This window comes from Coenobita brevimanus, chromosome 25, assembly GCF_032717465.1.
Source record: "Coenobita brevimanus isolate Jiangsu-jjx chromosome 25, ASM3271746v2, whole genome shotgun sequence".
Lineage (NCBI taxonomy): Eukaryota > Metazoa > Arthropoda > Malacostraca > Decapoda > Coenobitidae > Coenobita > Coenobita brevimanus.
Genome location: NC_136978.1, coordinates 31,876,671 through 31,901,525, shown reverse-complemented (window position 1 = coordinate 31,901,525; position 24,855 = coordinate 31,876,671). Strand labels below are relative to the sequence as shown.

Here is a 24,855-nt window from a genome sequence, read left to right as displayed (position 1 = left end):
GATTACTGATAGACCTTTAACTTATCTGGATGATACTGGCATTTCAACTGAGGCACTGACACCGGCACATTGTATGGCAGGAAGCTCCATCCGGTGCCTTGTGTGGATATCCAGGATGAAGTAGCTGATCCTACAATGGAAAATAATGAATTAGGACAACATCTGCGTAAGGGATATCATCGTCTGAAAAGGGTATTGGACACCTGGAATAGACATTGGAGCGAAGAATATCTTTTGTGCCTAAGAGAAAGATTTCATGGGGATCAGGCTGCAAGCAACAAGTCAGTTATAAACATAGGAGATGTAGTCTTAGTAAAAACAGAACAACCATGATCCCAGTGTCCATTAGCTAAAGTGATCTCCACACATCCAGATTCGGAGGGGGTGCTGAGACTTGTAAAAATTAAATGTAGGGGGACATATCAACATAAAAACTACTGATAAACTGGTGTCCCTTGAGTTAACGGCTTCCCCGGAGACAGTGGATGGTGGAGAGCAATTGGGTCAGGATGTGCGACCTGGAATGGCCGCAGCACAGGGTTCTCGAGACCTATGGAGAGAGCTCCTGGCTAAGGATCACATAACATGATAGAGCTCCTGGCTAAGGATCACATAACATGATACAACATACCATTTTTTGCCCGGCCCTAAAACCATGAGAAATATTTTCCCCCAGACAAGTTGCGCTGTATACCTTTTAAAATAGATGTCCCTGTTACAAGCAGAGGAAAATCCGGAGAGCATGAATGACTAACTGAAGCGACTTTATAACCCAGATTTTACGTTCCTGTTAATAAATCTTATTATTAAGTAAATGCTACTGCGTTTAACCTTAGTGGACAACTATATTGTAAGTATATGTAAATACTTACGAATTTTCCATTGACCTAATTGCGCCTGCATGGTGGGATGACTTGCCCTCACGTGAAAAGCACATGAGGGTTTAATACATATTTACATAGATAAAGGGAATATTTGGCTTTAATTTATTTAAAACTAAGATTAAATTAAGATAGATTTGCCATGTATAATTCATGAAATGATTTAACTGTATTTAGCCAATTGTAATTGACAAATAGTTGGCATCTCTTGAATCCTATGAGGGAGAAGAGACTCACCGTGTTTGCCATTCAGTTTCAAAAGCCTGCTCAAGCTGCACGCTGTATAATATGCACCAAAGGACGCTTGGAAGTCCAGGCAAACCGACTGAGACATCTGGCCCGTCGTCATCTGTTATTCCGACTCTATCTAGCTAAGAAACCTTTATGATTTCGCCAAATCGGGGAGAACTAGCTAAGATATAAGGAGAAAATTACTGGTTAGAGTATTACTTATACCCTAATCTCCTAAGAGACTTACTTAAATTAACCATTGGTCGTGTTTTGACTAACACTCATCACATAAAGGAGTGTACCGTATAAAATTTTCTGACAGTTGTTGTTGATGTTTATGTTCTTGATGTTTATGCTGTTGATGTTTAAGTTGCGCTGATGTTATTGTTGTTGATGTTATTGAAGTTGATGTTATAGTTTTCGTTGTCGCTGTTGTTGTTGTGGGACACAGGCTCACATGGTTTGACCGGGGTGGACCGCAGCTTCATCTTCACTTGTGTAATCCGCCATTCTTCTCTCAGGGGATAGGGAATTTGGTCAGTGCCGATTATAATGTATATAGGCAGAAAATGATAATTGTGGACTTTAATCTCTCTCTCTCTCTCTCTCTCTCTCTCTCTCTTGGCAGATGCGCTATATTCAGATATGTTGGTTCTAACTGGTATATCTGGTGGTGTCGCTGCATCATTATCACCTTCATTATCATCAATAATATGACAGGCACTGCATAACGTCGATGTATGTGTGTGTGTGTGTGTGTGTGTGTGTGTCTAGTTGGGTGTAGGGGAGAGTGAACCACGTGCCTATTGTATAAATAACAGGTCGCACTCAGCCAGGCTCACTCTCAGGAGCAGCTGTAGTGGGGAAAGGCGGGGTTTGGTAGAGACACACACAGGAAGGTAAATGTGTGTGTGTGTGTGTGTGTGTGTGTGTGTGTGTGTGTGTGTGTGTGTTTCCCTGGGTGTGAGGGGGGGGGAGGAACCATGTGTTGCTGCTACTGTATAAATAACATGTAGCAGGCAGCCAGGCTCACTCTCAGGAGCAGCTGCAGTGGGGAAAGGCGGGGTTTGGTAGGGACACAGACAGGAAGGTAAGTGTGTGTGTGTGTGTGTGTGTGTGTGTGTGTGTGTGTGTGTGTGTGTCTGTGTAATTACGCTCATGCAAATAGGACATAATGCTTATTCCAACGTCACCTAAAATGCCATATCTCCATCTTGAGCTGACTGATAACAGAAGATTGACACGAGAAACATGCCAGTGATAACAAAGCAGTGCTGTGGAAAGGGTGCATAGCCGCTGAAATGACTTTTTGTGATAGTGACTTAGGTGAAATATTCCAGAAAAGAGTTGAAAACGGTCCACGTAAAAGTGAAAGGAATACAGCAAATACGCGCTATTATTTAATCTCATTTACTCCTTCTCAGTATACTTACCTGCGTGACTCGTTCATATTGACCTATATGTTATTAATACCTCTTTTGTCTATGTCAGTATTATAAAAAATAATATGGAAAATAATATCAACGTGCCATAGGTTAACAGAAGAAAAAGTAGAAAAAAAAAAAAAACGGTAAGGAAAAGCTGTTATAAAGCCACATAAAATGATGAGAACACAGCTCTTGACGCCCGTATTCTCGTCAGTTATGGAAGCTTCGTAACACCTCTTTCTTAGCGATTTATTTTTGGGCACGTCTGGTTAATATAATATAGTACGTTATGTAAGCAGAGTATGGTGATATTGCAAGGATTTATGTTGCCCTGAAGAAGGCAATAAGGTGTAATAGGGGGAGGCGGTGGCTCAGTCGGTAGTGAGGTGACCTGCAGTCCTACCGGATCCAAGTTCAAATCCACGCTGAGGCAGAGAACAGTTTAAGGAATTGAATTTCATCAATGCAGACTTTACCGATCGACCAGAAGACCCGCCGACGTGTCATAAAAATACTCCCACTAATTCAAATACATTAGTCCTGTATGAGACAGCTCTGGCATGTATTCAATGAGGACGGTGGGTTTTAGCCCCGAAGTGGTGACATGTAGAGGTGTATGGTATGTAGGAAGACTACAGGGCCTTGGGAGCAGGCTGCGAAGCCTATGCCCAAAGTCGGACATATAAAAAATAATAATTAAATCCCTAGGAAAAGGTATTAGAGAGCCTTCTTAACCAACAAGAATACCGGCCTTAGACCTGTTCACACTGATAACCTCTTTGATATGAATGCCTCTTCTCTTTTCTTTTCTTTTTTTTTTTCTTTTTATTGCCTCCGCCAAAAATGTTCCGCTTTTGCCAGCGTTAGTTTGTTTGTCTGTTGGCAGGATTCCTCAAAAAGTTATGAATGGATTTTGCCGAAATTTTTTGCAGGGATGGGGCATGGCCCATGGAACAAGCCATTTGATTTTGGTGGTAATCCGGATCATCATCCGGATCCATTTTTTTTTTTTTTTCAAAGGATTCTTTACCACTGTGGGATAGTGACACCTTGCCGGAGGTTTACAATCTCGGATTTTTTGCACCTTGCCGGAGGTTTGCAGTCCCGGATTTTTTGCATCTTGCCAGAGGTTTGCAGTCTCGAATTGCTCTTGTTTATTAATTTTTTGTTATCCCTCTACGGCTTTGCTCAACTTTGGCGAAACGATTAGGTCTTCAGAGGTTAGATGTCATTTATTGACCTCTTCAGTACTAAGGAAACTCCGGTGAAAAACTGGTCTGATGTCCAGACTGGAAAATGGCAACCTCACCCTCGGTAACAACTATCTTCACAGACTTTTCCTGTTATTAGACGATATTGTGAAATAAAACCATATACCGTAATTGTCCATAAATGCGAATTTTAGTGAAGACCTGGAACACCGTAACATCACCTTCGCTAGAAAGAAAATATTTTAAGCTTCATCACATTTTCTGGAACGGCAAAAATAAATATCTTATTTATATCAAGTATACCGGTCTTCATTCGGTTAAAAATGGTTAACTGGATAATTCTTCTTGGACAGTACTGACATCTGAGTCAACACATTATGCAACAATAGTAGTAATCAGGCATTATGCACCATCAACACTGATAGTCTTATTATAACAGACATTTAAGTAATCACTTTTCGTAAAGCTGCGAAGAACATTGAATCTTATTTACCTTATTTTATAGTCTTATTTACCTTATCCAACATGAAAGAACTCCAGAAGAGGAATAAAATGTTTGCCTGTAGCAACAACAGAATATTCGTCACCATAAATAAAAGTGATGGGATGCATGCAGGAGCAGGCTCATGCAAACGCATCATTTTGCTGCAGGTAACATCTTCACAAATATTTTAGCCATTTCCCTTTAGCTGATGGCTTCCTTGTGACAGGGTTATGCTAATACTTGTATACAGGGGTGAAATAGCTCTGCATTGCACGTGGTGTCATTGTAGCAGGAAATCTTTGGCCCCAGCCTTTCTTGTTTAAAAATCTACTTAATATTGAAAACAGCAGCAGGTTGGGTCTTCTCCATAAATATAACAAGAGACAGATTCTCTTTTGGCGCGAACAGCAACAAGTTATCAAAATTTATGACGTGGTGACGTGTGAAAACACTCAGCAACATGTATTCGCCAAGGCTTTGCGCTCTAGTCTGCTCTCAAGAACCTGTCCAACCCTGTCAGGTTCAGACGTATTTCAACGCCGCTGATGCTTCTAGTCAGCTATAAATAAATAAAAATAATAAAAAAAGGCCTGTGTTACGAGGTAGACAAACAGTACTCGTCTTGACTCAATGGCTATGTGCTGTGATCCCCCGGGGGGAGGGGAGGGTCTGGTTTGATTCCCTTCTTTTGAAAGCGGTTATATTGCCATGCTTCGTTTCAGATTTTGCTTTCATGTCCGTGCTTGATTTCCTTTCCTGTCAGTAATCACTTACTGGATACTGAAACCCAAACAGTGTCACCTCGAGGTCAGTCCTTCAAACGAAAGGCGTATAATTATTAGCACGAGTTGATGCGGAATAAAAGCACAAATTAATAAAAACATGAGAGAAAAACAGAGTCCATGAGAAATGCAGAAGACGGTTAATATAGGGAGTACTGCTATACTGGATGTATGGAGAGAGAGAGAGAGAGAGAGAGAGAGAGACAGGATAGGTGCTATGTGTGAATTAGGTATGTGTGAATTAGGTATATCACATATCTAGAGGAATAAGGAAATCATTACATCTGTTGGCACAGCTTAAAGCAGGAGCAGCGAATTAAAATGTAATTCTAATTTTCTTAGTCGAATCTTCTCCCATGGGATTTGGTAAGATAACTAATTAACTTTTTTTCCTTCTATAAAAGGAAGTAGCATTTTCAATTAAGCTATGGAACGTATGCAGGATCCTTCATTATAGTTTAAGAGTGAAGAATGTGGCCTAATTTCTTCTTTCAAACGTCTTTTTAATTATTACCGCACCTTTTAATTTTGTCTGCCAGAGTATCAGAATGAAGCGAAGACTGTCCAATAGCAGCTTGGTTATGGGTGATCGTTCGTTGCTCGTGTTGATGTGGCTGGGTGGGGTGTCGGTGCAGTATATCTCTTTCAAGACGGGAGCCAGCGTGTCCACGATTTACCGCTGGATCCAACAATGGCAGGATCAAACCTCATTTACACGACACCGCCACGTTAAGCCGCATCAGCCAAGCTCCCCGAGGACTGGTGTGATTTATACCCCGAGAATGATATGGCCACAGTTTCCTCAACACCACTTTTTGAGACCCAGAGGTGGCATTATCAGATATTTTTACCGTCGATTCAGCGTCGTAACTTAGATATGTTCTTACAGGATGAACTAAACAAGGGAAGATTTTGCCCCCGTTTTCTTGACCACCTGCTGAAAAGGGTTATAGCCTTCTCTAATTTTCGTCTCTTAACTTAGATTTATTTATAAAGTTAGAACAGGACAAAGAAGATGCTATAGCCTCCTTGTCTTTCCTTCATATCAAAATCTGGGTTACAACAGGGAATTGATTGTAAGTGCTCTTGTGTATCCCGATCCAGTCCTACGTACCCAAGTGAGACTGTAACCCAGCCAGAGACTGTGCCTTCATTTCACATTCAGATGGATAAAATGGGAGAATTATACCTACATACAGTAACTGTGCTCGTTGTGAAGAAGCTAAAGTTTTGCCTGAAGTCGGTCAAGACTGGGCTAAAGCAGATGTGAATATTCACTACGGAAAGAGCTTCAACCGGTGGGGCTAATAATAGTTGCAGCCAGCCATTTTTTTCTCACACATACATGTTTAAATGGGCACTCCGTCGGCACCACACCATTGACTGTTAGGTAAGAATTCTCGTCGTTTAAGGTGGTTTCATAGCACCTCCTCCTTAGCTATTTATATTTTTAATATACCTAGTTAATATCCTTTTGCACGCTATTTCTGTAAAGCAAGGCGGTATTAGAAAGACTTATTTAACACGCAGGAGGAAATTAAAATGTAATCAGAAAAATAAATCATTTTAGAAAAGGTGTTTGAGAGCTTCCTTAACTAATGAGAATACGGGCTTTAGTTATAATTGCCTGGATCCAGGGTGGTGTGGTGAATGTTTGGAAACCGTTTATTTTTTTACTCGGGTTCCAACAAGGTCAGCGGCTGTACCTCCTTTGATTAACTGTAATAAAGAAAAATGTGTAGGTCGGAGGCTGTGTGTGAGAAACCTTTGTATAAGATTATGGATATTTTCATTAGCAGTTCATCCTTCAGTGTGCCTTGATTAAGATGGTGGGTCCGGATTTTAATTCTGATGATTTCCCAACACACTCCTGATGTTTTTACTTGTGACTTCTTATGTGTTGAATTCAACAAAATAATTTTCACGTAATATGGCGTGTAAGGACACTGCCGTTTCGAAACAATATCAAGGCCAAGAAAATGACTACTATGCTATGAATACTTTCATCACTTTGATTATTACAGAGAAATTCAAAGTAATTATGGTTTTGACGGGTGCTATATTCAGTGGCGTATCCAGGAGTTTTGCCAGGGGGGGGGGCAAACACTTGGAATATTTCCCCAAAGTATCCGTCACCACAAATTTTCCTAGATTTGATGCTTCATGTCATCAGAAATAAATTTACATCATTACTGTCGCATTTGTTCCAATGTCTTATAGAAAAACTATCTTTTCCCCACATATTCACAGCTTTCTTGGAGTAACTTTAAGTAAGTAGCTAATAATCCTTTCAGAGGAGAGGTATGTAAAAACACTCAGTACATGTTACCAGAGGTCTGCTCTTTCATTAGAGAGAAAAAGGAAGTACAAGCAATAAATTACAAGGCACTGGAGTTTCCATTGCAAAGACATCTTGTCACTATTATCACTGGTCATCATGGTCACTCTCGTAGATGGTATTATTATCGATACATGCACGCTAACTTCCGTCAGTTCTACCTCAAAACATTTTTTTTTTCCCCTCGGTACTGTAAATTTCTTGTGCATTTTTAGTACTGAAAAAAGCAATGTCAAAACTATACTCTTAGCGCATCAATTACGTGTAGTCTTTATCTCTCTGTACATATAAGCAAGTACAACTATTTTGCGTAATAACCATTATGATGAAATATACCACACATCGGCACAGAACCTACCATACGAGAGGCAGTGGAGTCCTTACCATCTGTTTATATTCGGAAATAAACCCTGTATTTTTGATTGGCTGCTGGAAGAAAAATGGCAGAATGGATAGGCCAATGAAAACTCGAGATCTGGCGTGAGTGTTCCGAACACACACACTTTCCCACACTCGTATCGCTTTTTTCTATTTTCCTTTGCGGTTTTGTGTGTGTGTGTGTGTGTGTGTGTGTGTGTGTGTCTCTCTCTCTCTCTCTCTCTCTCTCTCCGCTTAGCACATATGCATAAATTAAAATACGCTGACTGTACGTATACTGCTGTGGTGGTAGCCAATAGAGATTCTGTTATCCACTACTTATTCTTTTAGTTTGATTCTCATTGGCTTAGGCATCAGGAGTGGTGCATACGTCAAGACTGACCTAAGCAAATACATTAGGTGGAATTAACCTCAGTAATCCCTGACTCAGGTGACCACTCGAGCTGCCCCGCTCAGCAGGGAATGATTTTCATATCACCTGAACTGTACTGTACTGTACAGAAAGGATTTTTCCATTAAGGAAAGAAAAAGGAAAAGAAAAATGGTGTAAAGCTATTCATCCTGAAAATTTTCACCTAGAAAAGTGGGGGGGGACAAAAGATACTCTGTCCCCCAGGTTCCAAAAAGTGGGGGGCGGGGGGACACTTCCCACTGTCTCCCACTCAAACAAGGTCCCTAGCATACATATTTATATCTACTTACCTTCTAAAATGTAGTCTAAGGTGATCAAATTGGCTTCATGTAGTCTTCAAAAATAATGCTTTTTTCAGCTGTTTGTAACAATGATTGTGCAGTGTTTCCAACTGGCTACAGGGTGAGAGGATATGGCTACATGGTGAGAGGATATGGCTACATGGTGAGAGGATATGGCTACATGGTGAGAGGATATGGCTACAGGGTGAGAGGATATGGCTGCAGGGTGAGGGGATGTGGCTGAGGGGACAGCAAGGCCATTTTTCATTGGAGCTCTAATATTAACCACATAATCTAAGGTTATATGTAAAAAATACTCAAATTTACCTATGTTCATATGGTTAGTGGTGAAATAAATACAACAATTTTTGTAGCTATTCTTTGGCTTTGAGTGCATCCTGGATCGATTACTCACACGCATCAGGTAAATGAGCTTTAATAAAGGCCTATATTCTCGTCAGTTGATGAAGCTCTATAGCACCTCTTTCCACGCGATTTATTTTCCACGTTAAACCTTAATGTCCTCCCCCATGCCGCATAAATCCCTCCGATATCGCCATCCTCTGCGTAAATAACGTACGAAACGGTATTAACCAGTCATATCCAAAAACAAATCACCGAGAAAGAGGTGTAAGGGACCTTCCTTATAATATTTCTTTACATCTCTCTCAAACACTGGTTAAAACATATCGATTAACATTTATATTGGTGACAGCTTTTACGCAGTCGTCTAATTTTCCTTTTCTTTTTTGGGCGGTGTGGGGGAGAGGTCCTAGCTTCTTCTGCGACATCCTGTCTCACTTACAGTATTTAAACGGCATCAAAATACATATCCCCTATTAACCCATTCATTACAATCTCCTGACGATTTTATTCAGCGTAAGGACAACCTCTTGTAATGAAGGTGTGAAAAGCAACCGCTTGTAACTTCCTTCACAACGGTTATTTTTTTTTTTTTTCTGGCTACGGAGAACCCAACGTCCGAGCTGGAAACGTTGGAGGAAATAAAGAATGCAAGCTCTGACCTGTGTTTCTCTCCCAACGAACATTGCCACTTGTGGCAATGGATCATCTACATAGTAATATGTGTTGACTGCGTAAACCGTTAGGGTAAACCTTCGTATAACCCGTCAAACATACCAGTTTGTGCCGGCACGCTGCGGTTTATTCAGTGTCCTTGATAACTCTTCGGTACACTGTTAGGTATGGTTTGTAACGAGACAGTTTTTCCCTGTATGACTGTACGGGGCGGCACCAAAGACGGTACCACAGATGCTTCCATAATTGAACAAGCGATGCGTTTGATACCCTTCCTTGACCAGGATCGGTATTCTTGTCGATAAAGGAGGCTCCCAAACACTTCCTAAGTGATTTAATTTGCTTATTACGGATTACCGTCCTCTCATGCGCTAGCTAAATCATTCTAATATAATCATACTCTGCATCAATAGCGTATAGAAGAATACTAATCAACCATATCTAAAAATCATTTGGTTAGGAAGAGGTGTTAGGGAGCTTCCTTAACCAACAAGAATACGCGTCCAGTGTCTATGCTGGATCTCCGTGCATGGATTACCTTTGTGGAGCAGAGTGGGGGAATGCCGGGATAAAAGTTTGGCATGACGGTCTGTATCAGGAATTATTCTATTTATCAGTTGAAAGAATATAATATAGCCTACTGTGTGTATTGTATGTGGGATGATAGGGATGTCAACTTATTATAATTGCCTGTGCACATCGGTGATCATTCCCACCATCAAGACACGTTCTGACATGGCTGGTACCTTCAGGTATGATGAAGGTATTTAATATTAGGTAAGAACTTTTACTGAGAAATGGGTATGTTATAGGACACACTTTCCTGGTGAAGGGAAAACACATGACGTATTAAAAATGGCCGAATGCTATTTTATTCAAAGGTGCTCTGGGACTCATGACAATATTCTGTCAAACAACACTGACAATGAAACAACGACTGAAAAATGGGTCTTCAGGTAAATATCACTGCTAATAAAGTTTACCTAAATATATATATGCAAGGATACTAAGGTCATATTTTCACAGACAATTTAATCGTCTGTTCTTGTTTCTTCTGGTGTCGCTGCAGTAGTTTGCTCATTGGTCTACATATAATCACTGGTCATGAGTACCCTGACGTCTTTTGCAAAACATTATTAATATGGTACGAGCAAAAGTTTCAGTTATTTTCGATGGTGTGACTACCATAACAAAATCAGGTCATCGTGATCAGCTTGATATACCTGTTATGATAACTATTCCACATCTCCTTGCTCCCAAATTCCTGCATCCACTACCGCAATCCAGTCTCCACCTGTTTTCCCCTGCCCACCAGGAGTTGTTTCACTCACACTCGACTAGCTCAGAACTGTTCATTTTCTTGCAAAATTTTTTGCACCATTTCTGCGTTATTTGTTCAAATGAAGGCCGTTTCTCAATCATGCCTACCACTGCAGGGAACGAATAAATGCTTTTAAGCCGGTCAACCCCTGCTGGACGCATTCCACAAAATATAAAAACAATGGGGACAGTTATTAGGGGCCAAAACTTTAGTTGACATGAATTTGAAATCGACCCATCTGTGATCCAGGTACAACAGATCTACCAAGTTTCATCGCAATCCTTTCCCAGTTTCGGCTGCGCTACAGACTGGCAGACAGACAGATACACAGCTAGAATTATAGCATTTTAGATTGTGAACTGCAGAGATCAGACTCAATACCCTTCACTACAAGGCTTCTCGGTGAATCCTTTTAAGAACATTTTTTTTTTTTTTAAATCAGGTTACAACTGCTGCAGTCATAGTTACAAGCATTTGATTTTCATTTTGGGGGGAGGATAGGGAGAGGGGAAACGTAAACTCACAGTATCAGCTATAAAGACATCCATGTTGGAAAAAAAAAAAAAATAACAGGACCAAGCAGTCATCGCACTGAAGCAGTTAACTAATACAGAATGGAGTGTTCATTACTCACAATAATATATAAATTACTGTTCTAAGCCAATTTATTTTATCAGGAGGGTGAAGGCAAAACGATGGTCTCTTACCCTGTCCTGCTTGTGATGGGGATTGTGGCAGCCGCGGTAAAAGGATCCATAACTTCCACCTTCCTTACTCAGCAGTCAGGTCTGTTCACGCTCACTTTTATACCCTTTTTTTTTTTTCGATATCAAAACTCTTATACTTTTTAGAGCTAGGGCTTTATGTACGTGTGGAATATATGTTATTAAAGCGAATCACCGCCACAGTTGAGTAATACTATACCCTTTTTACTGTGTGTGTTCTTACCCAATTGTTCTTACCTAATTGTATCTTTACAGGAATGAGTCAAGCCCGTACTGTCCCGTGTATTAAAAATTTTTTATCATTCGTATCCTTAACTTTATGAATAGTTTTGACACACTATTTCACTCGGTAGTGCTTTTCACTGATCAATTGCCCTATTTGGGAAACTTAATTTCTTTACGTCTTTATCGCCTCTCTTTTTATGTAGTTTTTTGCAGTGATCTCTTGCTGATACTTCCCCATAGGTTATATATTCATTTATGTCTATTTTCTCATTCCCCTTGATGCATTTACATAGCATAATCATCTCTCCTCTTTTTCTTCTCTCCTAAAGTTTCGGTAGATTCTATTTTTCTCATCTTTCTTCGTAGCTTAGATCCCTTAAGCTTGGTACCCATCTTTTACCTGCCCATTGTACTTTTTCAGTCTCATCTATGTGTTTTTTGGGATGAGGATTCCACACTAATGCATACTTGAGGGTTGGTCTGATGAATGATGTTTTTATCTTTTTCAGCATGTCTTATATATATATATATATATATATATATATATATATATATATATATATATATATATATATATATATATATATATATATATATATATATATGAATGCTGTTCCCATATTGGCAAGCAGTGACTGTATACATGTTACAACCCTCTCATTGATATGATCAGCCGGAGATAGTCTGTTACTGATAATCACTCCTACAGTAGGTCCTTCTCCCTTTTCTGATATGTGTAGGGTTGATCTTCCTAACTTAAAATCCCAGTCTGGTCTTTTCTCAGTTTTACCAAATTAATTACATGACACTTGTCCACATTAAAATCTATCTATCTATCTATCTATTGCCAGACGCCTCAATCCCGTTTGGGGTGGCCACAAACAAATCGCCTCCAAGTCGCCCTGTCCCCCGCCATTTCACTCCCTGCTCCCAACTCACACACCCCTCTTTCATATACCTCTCCACCCCATCCCTCCATCTCATCCTCGGCCTCCACCTCCCTCTTCCCCCCTCCACCTCACTCACATACACTCTCTTCGTCAGTCTTTCACCCTCCATCCTCTCCACATGGCCAAACCACCTCAGTGTGTTCCTCATAACGCTTCCTATCACATCCACATCCACACCACAACGTTCCTTTATATCCTCATTCGTCAGCCTGTCTCTCCATATGACTCCACAGGCTCCTCTTAAATAACTCACTTCCACTGCTCTCACTCTTGACTTCTGTCCTTCCAACAACGTCCAAGCTTCACTTCCGTACGTTCGAGTTGGTATCACAATACTGTCATGTAGTAACTTTTTCACTTCCATGCTCACTTCCCTGTTTCTTATCACTGCTTTCAAAGAACCAGCGACCTTTCTTCCCTGCTGTACCCTTTCAAGCACTTCACCCTCCAAACCTCCATCCTTACTCATCACACTACCCAAGTACTTAAACGTACTCACATTTTCCAATTCCTCACCATCCAACCTCGCTGTACATTCACTGACTTCACCTCTCTCAAAGACCATCACTTTACTCTTCCCCACATTCACCTCTAGATTCCGTTTCTTACACACTCTCCCAAACTCATCCACCAAGCCTTGCAGCTCCCCTTCGTCTTCATTCAACAACACAGTATCATCTGCAAACAACAGTACAGGGAGTTTCCAAACACTATCCTTTCTCACCAGGGCCATCCACTACCTTACATTGTACCTCTTTTCTTACTCCATCCATGTACAGATTGAACAACCATGGAGACATGACACATCCCTGTTTCAACCCAACCTTCAAAGAGAAAAATTCACTTAGTTCACCATCCACACGCACTGCAGCCTTCGCACAATCGTACATACTCTTCACAGCATTCAACAACTTTCCATCTACTCCATATATTCTTAACACTTTCCACAATCCTTGTCTATCCACCCTGTCATATGCTTTCTCCAAATCCATGAAAGCCGCATACAACTTCTTTCCCTTCTCTAGAAACTTTTCCACAAAAGATCTAAGAATGAATATCTGATCTACACAACCTCTTCCCTTCCTAAAGCCTCCCTGTTCTTCTCTAACTAATTTCTCTGTTCTTTCTCTAACTGTCAGTAAGTATCCTACCATACACTTTTCCTATTATACTAAGAAGACAAATGCCCCTATGATTACCACACACTTCTTTTTCCTCTTTTGCTTTGTACAAGGGAATAATTATACCTGACTTCCAATCCTCCGGGACTCTACCTTCCTCCCAGGCCAAGCTGCACACCTTCCACATCCATTCTACTACTATCTCTCCCCCATGCTACAGCATTTCACCACACACTCCATCAATTCCTGGGGCTTTCCCCAATTTAACTTTCTTCATTGCTTCCACAACTTCTATCCTACTGATTTCTTCCTGTCTTCTCACCTCCCTCCTTCTCCCAGCCATTCCCCAGCCACTTATACTCGCATTACTTTCATCCTCTATGTTCAACAATTCCTTAAAGTGTTCCCTCCATCTGCTCACTTTTTCTCCCTTCTCCACTAGTAATCTACCATTTTTACCTTTCACTCCCCTGCTAACTTCACTTCCACCCTGTCTTACTCTTTTCACTTCTTTCCAGAACATTTTCTTACAGTTCCTCCACTTTACATTAAACTCCATTTGCCATTTATTGCTCCATGCATGAAGTTTATTTTATTCTTCTTGTAGCTCTCTGCAAGAATATGTGTTAGTAATTTTCCAATGTATTTTTGCATCATCTGCAAAAATATTTAGATTCCTTCCATTGTAATGTTACTGTCTATGTCATTTATATATATTAAAAATTGGTGCCAGCACTGAGCCCTGTGGAACTCCTGTCATAAAGACTTTGTAGTTACTTGTAGAGAAGTATATTTTAGACTTGTGGTCGAGCGGCTTTTATATCTTGTAGTAGTTTCCCCACCAGATGTCATGTAGTGACGGGAGAGGTAAAGAATAGTATGGGACTATTTTTATTTGTCTTGGAAATATTAAACAGGTATAATAGTATAAGTCCTGGGTAGCTACCTCCCTGTCTCGCTATCTCTCTCTCTCTCTCTGTTCTAAAGCTAATCTCCGTCTCGACCTCTCTCTAGGGTCGCTTGTCTCCTTCTCAACTCTCTTTTCTAACATCTCGTGTAGTAGGGTGTGTGTGTCACGTATCTTCCTCGTGGCAACAGAACTTTCTCACGAGAGGACTGCTGACAGCTAACTGAATCATCTCCTTACTGGCCGCTGTCGTCAGCTTTCCCCCGTGTAAGCGTTTAGCGCTGCTCGCTTCTATAGCAAACACAACACCTTCTCATCATTTGACTTCCTGCTTCTATCTGTCTCTCTATCTATCTATTTATCTATCTATCTAGTATGATTTGCAATTATAATATGGAGACCTACCACATTGCTCTGCCGCGCAAAAATGGCGTACCATCGACATTTAATAGTTATAATATATTAATACATACTACATACACATTATAATGAACTTATAATCTAATTAAGTGAAATACATAATATTGTAAAGTAACATAATTGTATGAATATTGTATACATATATTATTCATAGTAAATAGTGATTATTCAGCAATATTACATTTAAACAAGTTGTATACATATTTGAATAAATGCAATGGTTGTTGTATAACACTTGTAAGACATGCATGTACAACAGACGTACGCATATAATTGTGCAATGGTAATACTGCTAGGTTATACATTACATATTTGAGTTATCACTTTAGTAATGTCTAATATTTCACCTAACTTGTATGATGATACTGGTAATATAGAATTGTGCTATCATTGTATGACTTATAATATTGTACTAACATTGTGGTACTACATAATTGTAACATTTTATGAATTGTTACCAAATATTGTGTTAATGCATAATTGTGTTGGCCTTATAATTGTAGTTACATTTTGTTAATGCAACTATTACATATGTGTCTTGGCCTTATATAATTGTAGTTAATGTAACATAAAAGTTACATCTTGTTAATGCAACTGTTACATAATTGGCAAAGTGTAACATAATGCAATCGTTTGTCGTTACATAATTGTTACATATCGTTTGTAGGTACATAATTGTAGTTAAAGTTACATAAAAGTTACATCTTGTTAATGCAACTGTTACATAATTGGCAAAGTGTAACATAATGCAATCGTTTGTCGTTACATAATTATAATATGGAGTAACATAATTGTAATAACTGCAGTCCTAACATATGCTGCGGTCGATGATAGTGATGATGTGTCGTGCCACTTGTATGTGGAGACAACAATTTGCTTTTTGTTTGTAGTTTACGTGGTATTTTGACTGATGTAGTAACACTTACACTTATTTTCATTTGTTTGTTATGTGATCTTACTCTATTTCTCTTTTTTCTTTCTTACTTTTCTTTCTTTCTTTCTTCTTTTTTTTTTTCTTTTTTTTTTTTTCTATAGTTTGTTTTTCTTTGCTTGTGTACGCTTTTTTCCATGTTGTTCATGGTTACATAATTACTGGCTAATTTCCTTGGGATACTTTTTCAAAGTTTAGTTTATATTGCACAGATACTATAAAATGATATTATATAGTCCCATATTTTGTTATTTTATATAAAAAAATATATATACATATATACAGTATTAACTATACACACTGACTTGTTCACCTGTACCTTTCGTGAGTAATATGTGTGTCAGCACTGTGTGGAAATCATTGTCTTCACGATTGTGTTGAAGATGTTCACTCTTGCTAACGGCTGTCCCAGGCAAACCTCAACATAGAACGTCGAATCTCCAACTTAACTGTGAAAATAAGTGAATATGAGTAGGAGCTATGTGAATAATGAGTAATGAGTAGTGGGTGAGAAGTGCCTGGTGTCCGTCACACGTTGCTTGGCATGGCAGACTCGCGTTGTGATGTCATCTCAGCACATGGTGACGTCGGCTTCCCACACTGGTAGCTGTGGTGAGTGAATGAGTAGCGATGAGTAACTTGAGTGAAGACGAGTGAGTAAGATGAGTTGTAAATCGTGTCTCACTCTTCGTTTGTTTGTTCCCTTTATTCTATGTGGAAGTTTTCTCTGTCCTTTTCTCTAGTGATTTATTCGTTGTGGGATGAAGACTGCCGCTACTTGTAGGTGCGTGTAGAAGATTATACAGACGACGTAGAGTTGTTAATTGTAGTTGATTGTAGATGGCTGTAGACTTTGTAGAACTGAAGCTAACCTTGTAGTCTCGGTTCCTTTGTAGAAATTTGCTTTTAATTCGGAGACGATGTCCGCAGATTTGCTGGTTTGTCGTTAAGCTACTTGCAAGGCGTCGAGTGATCTCTTGACCTCTGCATCAGCGTAATGATCTGGGAGACGGAGGGGGCAGGAGCTGATATTGTTGGTTGTTGTCAATCTTGATATTTTGTAGGAATTTAATGTTGATTCGTAGACGAGGTTCGTATACGTTCGCTGCTACCAAATGTCATAAAGACTTTGTAGTTACTTGTAGAGAAGTATATTTTAGACTTGTGGTCGAGCGGCTTTTATATCTTGTAGTAGTTTCCCCACCAGATGTCATGTAGTGACGGGAGAGGTAAAGAATAGTATGGGACTATTTTTATTTGTCTTGGAAATATTAAACAGGTATAATAGTATAAGTCCTGGGTAGCTACCTCCCTGTCTCGCTATCTCTCTCTCTCTCTGTTCTAAAGCTAATCTCCGTCTCGACCTCTCTCTAGGGTCGCTTGTCTCCTTCTCAACTCTCTTTTCTAACATCTCGTGTAGTAGGGTGTGTGTGTCACGTATCTTCCTCGTGGCAACAGAACTTTCTCACGAGAGGACTGCTGACAGCTAACTGAATCATCTCCTTACTGGCCGCTGTCGTCAGCTTTCCCCCGTGTAAGCGTTTAGCGCTGCTCGCTTCTCGCAAACACAACACCTTCTCATCATTTGACTTCCTGCTTCTATCTGTCTCTCTATCTATCTATTTATCTATCTATCTAGTATGATTTGCAATTATAATATGGAGACCTACCACACTCCGCTTGTCACTTTCCTCCATGATAAGTAAGTTTCCCGTAATACTGTTCTCATTTCCCTTTTTCTGAGAAAATCCTGCATCCAACAGTACAGGTTGCCTTGGTGATGGTACAGTTTTCATAAAGGTCTTTGGTTTGGTTCTCTGTTAAATGCTTTTTTGAAATCTAAATAGATACTGTCCGCCCATCCTTCTCTTTTCTCTGTTTAAGTCTGTCATAGTAGCTTAAAAGATTAGTAATTCATGATTTTCCCTCTTTATAACTGAACTGCCTTTCTGTAATCATACTGCATTCTTCTAGATGGTTTACCCAAACTTATCTTATCAGCTTTTCTAGTAAATTACAACACTGGTCATTGATTCTGGTCAGTAGCTGAGTGGATTATGTCTATTCCCTTTCTTGTGTACAGGGACAGTGTTTGCTTTTTTTCAAATATCAGGTAGTTTATCTTGAACTAAGCACATTCTTGACTCTTCTGCACATTCATGTAGCACCCAACCTGAAATTTCGTCAGGACCATATGCTTTTCCTTTGTCTAAATTACTTAACTCTCCCTGTATTTCTTTTTCTGATTTTTGTATATCTTGTAATATGTGTGGGCATGCATGTTCCAAATCATCTTCAAAATTATTTTTTGTAAAAACTGACTGGATGTTTTTATTTAGTGCTTCACAAATACCTTTCTTTTGTGGACAGATGATCCTCTCATCCATAATGGACTGTGTTTTATCTTTAACTTTGGTTTTGCTTCAGATGTAGCTGAAGAATAGCTTAGGTTCATCACTACTTTTACTTATAAGGCCTTCCTCAAACTGTCTTTGAACCTCCTTCCTTATCATTGTATAATCAATTCATGCCTGTTTGTAGTTGTTATATGCCCTCTCACTATTGTGTCTTCTGTGTCTGTTCCACAGCAAATCTCTTTTTTCTTTTGAGTTTTTAAACTCTGTATTAACCCCTAAAGTACTAATAGGATTGATCGATCCTTTTCCAGAATTTCGCTTGATGCCTAATAGGATCGATAGAGGAGCCTTTGTAAAAAACTGCAGACACTAGGCTTCGGCCCGATTGTGATGTATATCGATGCAAACCAATGAGAACTAAGTCCTGAGTAGGGAGGGGGGAGGATCCGGGCTCCTACCAATGGTGGAGGGGTGGTGATTCTTCCACCATCCTCTTGCCACCTACCTCTACCCCAAACCTTTTGTTCTCTCTCCCCCTCCCTCGCTTGTGACTGGACTCACAGCTTCTCCTACCAACTCTATAAAGCTGATTTTTGAATGCCACACTCCCCCCACCATCTTCCTCCACCTTCCTGTCTCATTCTTCCCCCTCTACCACTTCATACTCCCTCCACCCCGTCATACTCCCTCAACCTCCAGCTACTTTCTTGCTGTGGCTATGTGGTAAACATTTGACATGAGAATTATATACACATCTTCAAGTGTGTAAAATGAAGATCTTTCGTTCTTTAATACCAAAATTAATGTTGGTGCATTTTTTTTTTCTTTCCCTTTATGCAAGGGTTGCCAATGTCAATTTTTGACGATCTTTGACAGGCTATAGGTTAGTAACCAGTTGGTCTAGAATGCTCTGGTTTTCAGGATACAGTTTGTAAAATCAAGCTCTTAACCTTGAGCATAACGCTTTTTACTTCTGTAAGAGTCGAAAAATCGGCTCCAATTACAGATTTTCACACCGGTACAGTTGAAACAATCCAGGCTTTTATGGGTTAAAGCATTTCTTTATTTTCATTTCTGTTTCTTTGTGCTGAGGGATGTAATTATGGACTCCTATTTCGCAAAAATCACAGTTTTCTATATATCTATATAACATTTAAATGTTGTCCTCAAAGCTCCTTTTCTCAATCTATTTCTAAGAAGAGGGCGAGAAAGGCTGCGCATGATGCTAAAGTGGCAGCAGGTGAGAGGTGGGGTAGGCAGTTGACTGAGAATTTTTAACAGAATAAGAAAATGTTTTGGAAGGAGGTGAAAAGGGTGCGAAAAGGAGAGTCTGGGAAGGAAAAGCGAAGCAGGGGATGGAAGGATGTTAATTGAGATGGATGCAGTAAGGAAGAGATGGGCGGTGTATTATGAAAGATTGTTAAATGCAGAGGAGGAAAGGGTGGCTGAGATTGTGGCAGATGGAAGGGTGCAAGGAATAAATGTGTTGGGAGAGTTGAATGATTCTTTGTTCACGAAGGAGGAAGTGCAGGAGGCAGTAAAGGAGATGAAAACAGGGAAAGCTGAAGGTATGGAAGGGTGTGCTGTGGAATGCCTGAAAGGTGGTGGAGTGACTGTTGTTGACTGGTTGGTAAGATTGTTGAATGTGTGCTTTGTACAAAGTATGGTGCCAATTGATTGGGCAAGTGCTTTTGTGGTCCTCTTGTATAAAGGTAAGGGTGATAAGTCTGAATGTACTAGCTTTAGGGGTATAAGTCTGTTGAGTGTTGTACGTAAGGTGAATGGTAGAGTGTTAATTAAGAGAGTTAGAGAGGGTACAGAGGGAGTGACTGGTGATGAGCAGTGTGGCTTTAGGAGAGGGAGGGGATGCGTGGATCAGGTGTTTGCTGTGAGACAGGTGTGTGAAAAGTATTTAGTGAAAGGTAAGGATGTGTTTTGGGCGTTCATGGATTTAGAGACAGCGTATGATAGAACTGATAGGGAGGCTTTGTGGACTGTTTTGAGATTGTATGGACTTGATGGTAGGTTACTAAAAGGAGTGAAAAGTTTTTATGGAAACAGCAGAGCGTGTGTAAGAGTGGTAAATACTGTGAGTGATTCGTTTCCCGTGAGAGTGGGGCTGTGGCGGGGATGTGTGATGTCACCTTGGTTGTTTAATATTTATATGGATGGTATTGTAAGGAAAGTGAATACAAGAGTGTTAGGTGGAGGTCTGAGTCTTGTGAATGTTGATGGTAGAGAGTGGAATCTGAATCAGCTACTGTTTGCGGATGATACTGCAGTAGTGGCTGATTCAGAGGAGAGACTGAAACGGTTGGAAGGGGAGTTTGGAAGGGTGTGTGAAAGGAGGAAATTGAAAGTAAATGAGAATAAGAGTAAAATAATGAAGTGTACGAGGTTGGTAGACGGTAGGAGGATGAATATAGTTTTGAATGGTGAGTTGCTTGAGGAGGTAGAGTGTTTTAAGCATTTGGGGTCACATGTTGCTGTGGATGGGAGAATAAATGCAGAAGTGAAGTTTAGAATGAATGAAGTAGGAATGGTGCTGGGAGGAATGAAAACAGTGTTTAGATGTCGTCTGCTTAGAATGGATATATAGAGATGGCTGTATTAGGGCGTTGTGGTACCGACTGCATTATATGTGGCTGAAACATGGAATATGGGTGTAGCAGAGAGGAAAGTTTGAATGTAATGGAGATGAGGTGTCTGAGGAGTATGTATGGAGTGACATGTATGGATCGAGTGAGAAATGATGAGGTGTGAAGGAGAACTGGAGTTGGTCAGAAGATGGCTGATCGAGATGAGTAGAGGGTGTTGCGATGGTTTGGTCACATGAAGAGAATGGATAATGAGCGATTCGTGAAAAAGATAACTAGTTCTGATGTGAGAGGTGTAAGGCTAAGAGGAAGACCATGAATAGGATGGATGGACAGTGTGAAGAGAGCATTGGATGCGAGAGGGATGTCTGTTGAGAAGGGAAGAGTGCCTGTGCGTGACAGAAACGAATGGAGAGATATTGTGAATGAATAAATGGTGATGCAGCCCTGAGGGGATATTCTCCCACATTTGGTCTTGTCAGCTGATCAGGTCAGGTGCGGGTAAAGGGATGGGTTTGTTATGACGTGGCAGGGGTAAACCATCTCTGCTGTCGGGCCCTGCTTCGGATGTCACTGATTGCACTGTGCAGTTGACCTTCGTGTCGTGTGGTGTGGTGAGGATCTGTCCCTTCTCCCCATTTGGGGCTAAGATGCAAATGAATGTGTTTGAGTGGATGAGTAAATTAGGAGCGTGTCGTCCTGTCTCTGATACCTCCCTTTCCTTGGGGGAAGCAGCCAAGTTATATAGATACTGCAGATAGATAGATTTCTAAGAAGTACTTCTTTAGGTCATGATAGTTGCCAGTGGCGCACCCAGAAACTGAGTAGGGGAGGTTTCCAAATTACTGACAAGTCTGTGAGCAAAGCAAACCCATACAGCTATGGTTTCCCGGGGGATGGGTACTGTATGCCCCCAGGAAATCTGACTGCACTGAAAAAAAATTCAGTCATTATATTGTTTTGCCTTAATGCTCTTCCAGTTATATTAAATGCACATCATAACATAATGCACAACATATCAATACATAACCTATTAAACAGACATCATACACGTATGCATACACAAGCAACAAATTCACTGTGTAGGGATAATACTGTACTGAGTTTTTTTTTCTTTATATGTTCGACTCTGGGCATAGGCTTCACAGCTTGCTTTCAAGGCCCGGTAGTCCTCCTACGTACCGTACACCTCTACATGTCACCACTTCGGCGCTAACACCCACCGTCCATACTGAATACATGCTAGGGCTGTCTCATACAGGACTGGTGTATTGGTATTAGTGGGGGTATTTTTACGACATGTCGGCGGGTCTTCTGGTAGATCAGTCAAGTCTGATTTCTATGAAATTCAAATCCTTAAACTGTTCCCTGCCACAGCGGGATTTGAACCTGGGTCCGTTAGGACTGCAGGCCACCTCTCTACTGATTGAGCCACCGCCTGCCCTGTCGTTGAGAATGTTAATGTAGAATACGGAGTCTAACAGTGAAGTTTAAATCCCTTTATTTTTTGGAGAGTATATTTGAAAGTTTCATCATTCTTGGATTTCTCAGTGCAAATGTCAGTTACCTGGTTGATGTACCCCATTATTTTTCAGTGAGTATATATGAAAGTTTCATCCTTCTTGGATATCTCTGTGCAACTATGTCAGGTACACTGGGTCACAAAAGTATCGGTGCACAACATGCATGAAACATTTGGGACCACAGAACGAAGGTCACTGATATACTAGTATTCGACCTACCACACGTTGGTAGCCCTGATGTCGGGAGGTGTTATATATTGCCAGCTAGCAATATCCTCTTGCAAACATATGGCAAATGTAATGTTTATATAGAGAGACACTGATGATACACAATGAGACGTTGGTAATGTCAGCAGTTGTTCGAACCTTTTCAGTAGGCATCGCACCCCCTGTGCACTGATAATTTTGAGATCCAGTGTACCTGATTGATATACCCCTTTATTTTTCAGCAAGTACATTTGAAAGTTTCATCTTTCTTAGATTTCTCTGTGTGAATGTGTCAAGTACCTGGCTGATATTCACGGGTATAGCTCAGTGTATGTGTAGTAATGTTAGGCCTGTCAGTCTTTCAGTTCCCATTGTTGATCTCAGTGTTGATTTTATACGTTTCAGTCCACTGAAAGATCTTTCCGCAGAGCATGTCGTTACTGGCAGGGTGCACAGGATGATGAGCATAGTCCTCACGTTGGGGAACATGACACTTGGTGTCTGTGAGAGGGTGGTGGTGAGTATAGTTGGAAGACTGGTGAGGCCCTGTTCTTTGGCTTTATTTTCCACCTGACACACCAGGTGTGTACCTCACTGTTGATGCTCAAAGGGGATGGCAAGTCTTCCCAGTAGAGGTCAACCAGCTCCTGTATTCTCCCGTTTCCCTCTAGTGGTGTCACAGTTACCAAGATGGATGGCTTGATGCTGAGTCCCTGGAAAGCTTTTTGATGTAGGTGAGTGAACCTCATCTCCAGCATACTCAATAGGTGATCTAGGAGTGGAATGGCCAGAGTTCTCTTGTAGTATTCAACTGGTCCATCGGCTGGCATGTTGTCTCGGTGTTGATGTTTGCAACGTCTGGGCATGGAAAGTGTGACATCTACAGACTCACACCGCTGTTCTACCTGACGAAACCATTCAAAGCAGTGATCATCCATGTTGCTTCAGACGTCTTTTAGTGCTGCATTGAGGTAGTTTACTTCTCTGCTGGCCTCAACTGTGTCTTTAGCCCCTGCCTGAAGGCTAGTGGTCACACCTCTCAAGCCCTAGGGCATTGTTGGTGATCACCTGAGACACAATGAAGTCTGTGCTGGTTATGGTGAGCAGCAGAGTCTGGGCATCAGTCAGTGAGTCTGTGGACCAGATGGCAGGACCATCCTCTACAGTCTTCTCCAAGTAGGCCACCACTGTTGTATGTAACTCCATGAATGTTTCTAGGGCACCTAGGCGTTCCACCCAACGTGTACGGCACGGGTTTTTCAGTTTTTGTTTCCTTGACTCAGGCTGAGTCTCCAACACGGCTCCTTTAAAAGCATATGCACGTTTTGGATGTCCTTCCATAGAGGATGAGGTCTTGTCCAAAGTACCAACCATGTTCCTGACACTGGTGATCTGGATGGACTTTATAACAGCTAGGTTTAGGGCATGCGATGAGCAATGCTGGTAGAGGGCCAATGGATTGGTCTCAGTAATAATAGGTGCCACCCCCTTTGAGCTGCCAGCATAGGCCTGACCTCTAAGATTGTTGATGTTAAGTCCATACTCTGTGATGCGGTTTGTTATCTTCTCTGCTAGAATTCTGTCTGTAATCCCAGTGTCACACTCTAAAAAATCCACCAAGTCCTCTCTGACATGATCATTTGGATCCACATATCTCAGTACTATGCTGGGCTATTCCTTCCAAACTGAATCAATGACTTCATCAGCTATGATGGAGAAGAACTTATTTTTCTTCATCTTGTAGAGGATGCGATCACGAATCAGTTCTCCATAATTGTGAATCAACTGATTCTGGATATTCCAAGATGTGTACAGAGCATTTTTGGCAGCTGTGTTTAGGTGCATGCCTAGAACGCTGTCTCCAGCCTCGACACGAAAATCAAGTAAGACCAGAAAGTTGCCATGTTTGACAGTCCGAGTCTCATCACTGGTAACATCCCTTGTATTGTCCCTGTGACCTTGCAGAAATATTCTGACGGCCGCAGAGAATGATGGTTTTGATGATGGATTTCAGTTTCAATTTGTTTTCATGCACTCTTCTGACCAAGGCATGATTCATCTGGCTTTGAATGTCCTTCCGTTTACCCTTCATCACATCTAGAAAGCCC

General features: G+C 40.7%; 1 protein-coding gene across 1 annotated transcript; it reads right to left on the bottom strand.

Annotated features, from left to right (window-relative positions):
• Positions 1 to 23,770: 23,770 nt before the first annotated feature.
• LOC145393805 (52 kDa repressor of the inhibitor of the protein kinase-like) lies at positions 23,771 to 24,592 on the bottom strand. Its single transcript, XM_080267850.1, has 2 exons — positions 24,471 to 24,592; positions 23,771 to 24,374 (listed from the first exon to the last, which is right to left on the bottom strand). Exons 1-2 carry the CDS (start codon positions 24,590 to 24,592, stop codon positions 23,771 to 23,773), a joined length of 726 nt encoding a protein of 241 aa, XP_080123976.1.
• Between the last annotated feature and the right edge of the window lie 263 nt (positions 24,593 to 24,855).

Excerpts from the sequence above, each read along its gene's own strand:
- LOC145393805 (XM_080267850.1), bottom strand. The coding sequence starts at position 24,592 with ATGCACCTAAACACAGCTGCCAAAAATGCTCTGTACACATCTTGGAAT. Across the intron at positions 24,375-24,470 it reads TACAAGATGAAGAAAAATAA|AGAGGACTTGGTGGATTTTT; the intron begins GTTCTTCTCCAT and ends TGATCATGTCAG.